The sequence below is a fragment of the Thunnus thynnus genome, chromosome 7 (genome assembly GCF_963924715.1).
Source record: "Thunnus thynnus chromosome 7, fThuThy2.1, whole genome shotgun sequence".
Taxonomy (NCBI): Eukaryota; Metazoa; Chordata; class Actinopteri; order Scombriformes; family Scombridae; genus Thunnus; species Thunnus thynnus.
Window position 1 is genome coordinate 13,098,939 of NC_089523.1, and position 5,416 is coordinate 13,104,354.

The 5,416-nt window shown below is 50.6% G+C and overlaps 1 protein-coding gene across 1 annotated transcript; it reads right to left on the reverse strand.

Moving 5' to 3' along the window:
* Nucleotides 1-1,735: 1,735 nt before the first annotated feature.
* LOC137186857 (uncharacterized) lies at nt 1,736-4,142 on the reverse strand. The gene is made up of 2 exons (XM_067595890.1): nt 3,987-4,142; nt 1,736-3,892 (listed from the first exon to the last, which is right to left on the reverse strand). The coding sequence occupies exons 1-2, from the start codon at nt 4,140-4,142 to the stop codon at nt 2,558-2,560; spliced, it is 1,491 nt and encodes a 496-aa protein (XP_067451991.1). The 3' UTR covers nt 1,736-2,557.
* Between the last annotated feature and the right edge of the window lie 1,274 nt (nt 4,143-5,416).

Below are 5,416 nucleotides of genomic sequence, written 5' to 3' on the forward strand. Positions count from 1 at the left end.
CCACCTTTTTTAATATATTCAGTCAGGCTACTGTGCATTGGCTTCATTAAGAGGAATGTATAAAGGGTGCTGACTGACAGCCACAAGAAGCTATAGATAAGGCTCTAAAGAGCATTGTGTGAAAATAAGAAATCTGTTGCTGCATATGTTTAAAGGTTTTCTTTGTAGTTCAGGGCATGGCCTCAAAATTTCAATGTGTTTCAAGAGCTAGTCTGGCCTAGGCTTTAAGAGTCAGTGGCTGGGGAAAACTTTGAATTGGAAAACAGAACTGAAAAAGATTCTTTGAGACAATCAATTTTAGGTTTGTTTTCAATCTGAACAATGCTCACATTTGTAGCACTACTGATGAGTATTTTTCCATGGAAGCCTAACTTAGTGTTAATTATAAAACAAAAGTTGAGGCCATTTTAAAGTACTCTATAAACACACACCTGTGACCACATTACAAATTACTGCTCCAATTAGTCATATATAGTGTCAGATTTTGTTGTGAATTTTGAATTACTGGGTGGGCTAAGCAGTATGAGTGGTGGGAAGAGATGGACAGGATAGAGGTGAAAAACTGTGACTGTGAAAAACAAGAAAAGTAAACCCTATGGTTTCAGCAGTGCCGATGGGCGGGGCTTAACTGGTACATCAGTGATCCACTGATTAGCCGATCCAGCTGTCTTTTGAAAGATCCCGAGTCTATCACCAGCAACAACATTCAGTTGGAGTAGTGAAGAAACTTTGTTGAGAAGGACACGACAAAACATCCCACCACCAAGCGTTAACGAAGGCAGACTCTCTGAAAATCAAGCACTCTCAGGTACTGAATCCAAACATAACTGAAGGTCTTGTCAACAACGTCTGGTTCGATGTGCAGCTGCATATGCGACGCAGAGCTAAAGAGGGCCACCGCCAACTGAAGCCTGAATCATTTATCATCCGCCAGTTCACTAACTTAGACCACACCATTTGTGTATAGTTTAAATAGTTTATTTGATCAGCAAGATGATTTGGGGAGGAATAAGATGAGGGGTGATGGATGTTAGGGTTGAGGGGAGGCGATGGACGCCGGATGTGGGTTGCTGTCATGAAGGAGTTGAACTGGATGGATAGTGACCAGTTGGAGTTGAGTTGAGGCTGGAGCGTCTAGGAACCCGGGTATGGAGACTCAGGGTGGGGGCACGTCTCGATGAGCAATTTTTGCTTCATCATCCCCCGGTGGTTCCTATGATGAAAGAGGAGAGTAGAATTACTGGGATGAAAGTATAGGCCCTGGCGTGCATGTCTTTATGGTGGGAGGAAACTGGAGTGCCCAGTGGAAACCCACGCAAACATGGGGAGAACATGCAAACTCACCACAGAAAGGCCCTGGGACGGCTTGAGTTCGTAACCCAGGACCTTGCTGTGAGGCTACAGTGCTAACCACTGAGCCACTGTGTCGCCCGCTGAGAGGAGAGAGGAGAATGGGATTTTGGGGGGGGGGGTTTGAGAGAACTGAGACAAACAGGAGAGGTGGAGGCTAGGCATGCTTATATATGTGCGCAGGTATGTGGCCGGGAGGCACAGGTGATTTGGGTTAACAAGGTGCAGGTGTTGTGAATTGGTGAGAAGGAGCGGGGCGTGGTCTTGTTCCTGAACTTAGTTATTATAATAACTTCATTTCACTAACTTAGACCACGCCATGTGGTGCTTCATTGGACTAAACGTGAATGGGCTCTGTGGATATCGTGGAGGTGGCTATGGATGTAACTCTGGTATGCTTGAGAAGACCAGCGGCCGAGGTGGTATGGTCCGGGATTCCTTGACTGGATGCGGTTGAAGCGGCTCCCACATGGAAGGAGTGACCGGAGTATAGATCGGGTGAAATGCCTGACTTAGAGAGGACTTGACGGAGATGGTAGTGAAACCAGAAGCATGTGGCAACTCGGCCGGATTCTGTGATGAAGAGTGGGTCTTGGGGTGAGGCATGGTGAGCTAATCTATGGTTAACGTATGTTTGGATGGGTTCAAAAGGGCTCAGGTATGAGTTTAATCGGAATAGAAAGATGGGGTGAGAAAGACCGAGCTGGTCGCTTTTGCTTCATTTGAGGTTGAATTTGAGGATGTTTGTTGAGTGAAAGGAAGAGAGGCTGGCATGCTGTGAAGGGTCGTAATTGGACGTGGAGGTGGTGAATTCGGAGCGGCGTAGAAAACCAAAAAAGGCAAGGAGGAACATAGCTTCAAGGGTTGAGTCGATGGATGGGGATAAATAACCTGTGCGAAGGATTTGGATGCACTGGGTGAGGAGGTCTGCGGTCAGGGGCAGATGTTTTGGTGCTAATGGAGGTTCTGCCTTTTTTAAGCATTTTATTAACATATTGACGTGGGTGTGGGAAATTGAAGGGGCTTGAGCTCCGGAAATTAGTTTAACAAAAAAGTTTATACCACTCAGGTATGTTTGGATGGTGGATGCTCTGATTTTGAGAACAGAATGGGAGTAAGTAATGAAGCTGGTTAGGCTTACGACGTTGATGGATGGAAATGGTAGCCTGTGTGCGGTATGGAAAGTTTTGAAGCAGCTCCATCCTGACTAGTATGACGAGAGAGTACTGGGGGCTAGGCTATTTAGGATTACTTGTTGTGACATATTGACCAGATGGCGAAGCTGATATTTTATTTTCTTTCTGAAAGAGAAACAAGAAAGGGAGCCAGCGATGGTGTTTTTGTAGCCGGGAACGTGGGCGGTGCGGATGATAAATTGATGTTGAGCAGAGATTAGGGTCAGTCTGCGTATGAATTTCATGATATCCAGAGATTGGGAGCAGCCTTTGTTTATGATGTGAATGGTGCGGAGGTTGTCTGAGTGGATGAGGATGACCTTAGAAGACCACTCATGCCCCCAAAGAAGTGCTGCGATGATGATGGGGTACAGCTCATAGAGGGCTGAAGAGGGAGAGAGAGAGGACATTTCCGGCGGCCACTCGGAGGCGAACCATCTGCCGCCGTAGTAACCGTCAAAACCGATGGAGGGAGCAGCATCTGTGTACAGCTGGATGTCTTCGGGCTGTGTCAGGTGGTCGTCGTAGAAAAAGGACACGCTGTTCAAAGAGGAGAGGAAGTCCCGCCACACGCGGAGCTCCATCTTACAGGCGGTGTCCAGGGTGACAAAATTGTGGAGAGAAGGAATGGTGGCAGATATGGATAATAGGTGGGAGAGGAAGGAGCGTCCTTGGGGAATGATGCGAATGGCGAAGTTAAGGTGGCCCAGGAGGGAAAGAAGCTGGCGCTTTGTACAGCGGGAGGCTAGAAGGTAGTTGGAGATGTATAGGGAGATACAGTGGAGTTTCTCTGTTGGTAGGGTGGCTTGAAAGGTGAGTGAATCCAATGTGATACAGAGAAAGTGGAGAGATGTGCTGGATTCTGCTGTTTTTTCTGGGGAAAGGGGGACACCAAGCTGGAGGAAGGCTGACTTGAGGGTGGAGAGACTGTGTGACGGGGGTGAGGCTGGTGAGGTAACTGTGAGGAAGTCGTCCAGAAGGTGAATGACGTAAGGGGGTTTATGGTTGTTTAGCAGGATCCAGCAGAGTGCCTCGGAAAGGGAATCGAATATTTTAGGGCTGCTCTTGCACCCGAAAGTGAGGCGGACAGCAAGGTAGTAGTGGCCTTTCCATTGAACTCCGAAGAATCCCCAGTAATCTGGCCGGATGGGTAGAACCTTGAAGGTACTGGTGATGTCGGCCTTGGCCAACCAGGCACCGCAGCTGGCGTGGTGGTGCCTGGTTGGTGGCGTGTGTAATGGTTGAGTAGTGCATGGAAAAGTCCGGACTGGGGATGAGGCTGTTGATACTGGGGGTAGCGGTGCCGTGGGGAGAAGAGAGATCAATGATGAGTCTCTTTTTTCCGGAGTATTTTCTTGTGGTGATACCTAGGGGGCTAATGCGGTGGATCGGAAAAGGAGGGCTGGAAAATGGACCAATCATGAAGCCGTCTGTGATTTCTTTGGCTAAGAGCATGTCAACTGTGGCGGGTTCTGCAATGGCGGACTGGCGGGTGCGGCAAGTGAAGGATGATTCAGGGAGGGCTTCCATGCCAGGGTGGAAGCCGAAAGTGAGACCATGGATGAGGAAGTGGACGACCTGGCGGTCGGGGTGGTCCTTCAGGGCGGACTCTAGCATGTGAATGTGTATGGGAGTTTTGAGATATAGTCAGGAAGCGTGCGAAGTGGGGTTGTGAGGGCAGGATAGCAGAAGGCTGAAGGAGCTGAGCGAGGTCAACGTATTTATCTGACATTATCTGTTGACGGAGGGAGGGTGAAACGGGGGAGGGGCGTGCCAGTGGAGGGGGATGGACAGGCAGAATGGCGGAGGCCAGAGTGAAAGTGCTTGCGGGTGCTGTATTAGAGACAGGCGGAGCGAGGAGACCGGTGACGGGGGGAGCTGAGGACACAGAAAAGCATTTGGGTGTTGGGGAAGAGAGGGGGAGGGGGAGGGAGGGGAACAGGGATAGCACAGTGGTAAACTGACTGGGAGAGAGAGAGCATCGTGGCTCTGTACAACTGTGGCCGAGTTAACGGCAGGACCAGAGGTGGTTGTGGAGAGAGAGAGAGAGAGAGGAAAGAGCTGCTGAAGCGGGTGGGGCTGAAGCTGCAGCTGAAGAAAGGGAAGAGGAAAGGATGCGGGGATGAGGGGATGCGTGTGCGAGGGTCGAATGTGCAGCCTGCGGACACAGGGATGAAAGAAAGGACGAAAATACACAAGATAGATCAGACACAGAGGGAGCAGGCACAGGGGGAGATACGATCTGGCCCTGCGAGAGGGCTGGAGCAGTCGGCTGCATCATGACGTCATCTTCGTGCTGTGTACAGGTGACGCCGAGCAGGGAACCTGGAAGTGAGCGGCCATCCGGAGCAGTGGTGGAAGTGTAGGCAGAAAGTAGTTGGAAAAGCCTTGCCTTGTTGTCGGTCCGGCGAAACGGGATGTGCCTGTCCTTGAGGGCGGGCTGGAGACGGGCAACTGTCCAATCTGAGATGGTAGGACGGGTAGGAGCCGGAGTCGGGACGTGTGTGGGGTCTGGGCTGCAGCAGCGGGTCGAGGGCTGGGAGACGGGTCGGTCGGGCAAGCTCCGTCTCAACAAGCGGCTGTCTCCGGAACGGCAGCGATGTCTACTGCGGCCTCAATGCTGGGGCGGAGGTGGAGGTGGAAGTGGAGATGGTGACCGGTCGGAGCTTCTGGATGAGTAGTGGACATGTTGTGCCGCAGAATGCGGACTATGGAGCGCGGACGAGATGGTTGGGTGGTTGGCTGCGTCCGGACGAGGTTGACCAGAGGTGGAGGAGATTCGGTGACCAAGGAATGGTCATCGAACAAGTCACTATCCGAAGCATCGAGGATCAACTTGTAATCCATGGTCAGTGAGCAATCTTAACTTACTTGTTTTTTCTTTTAAAGTG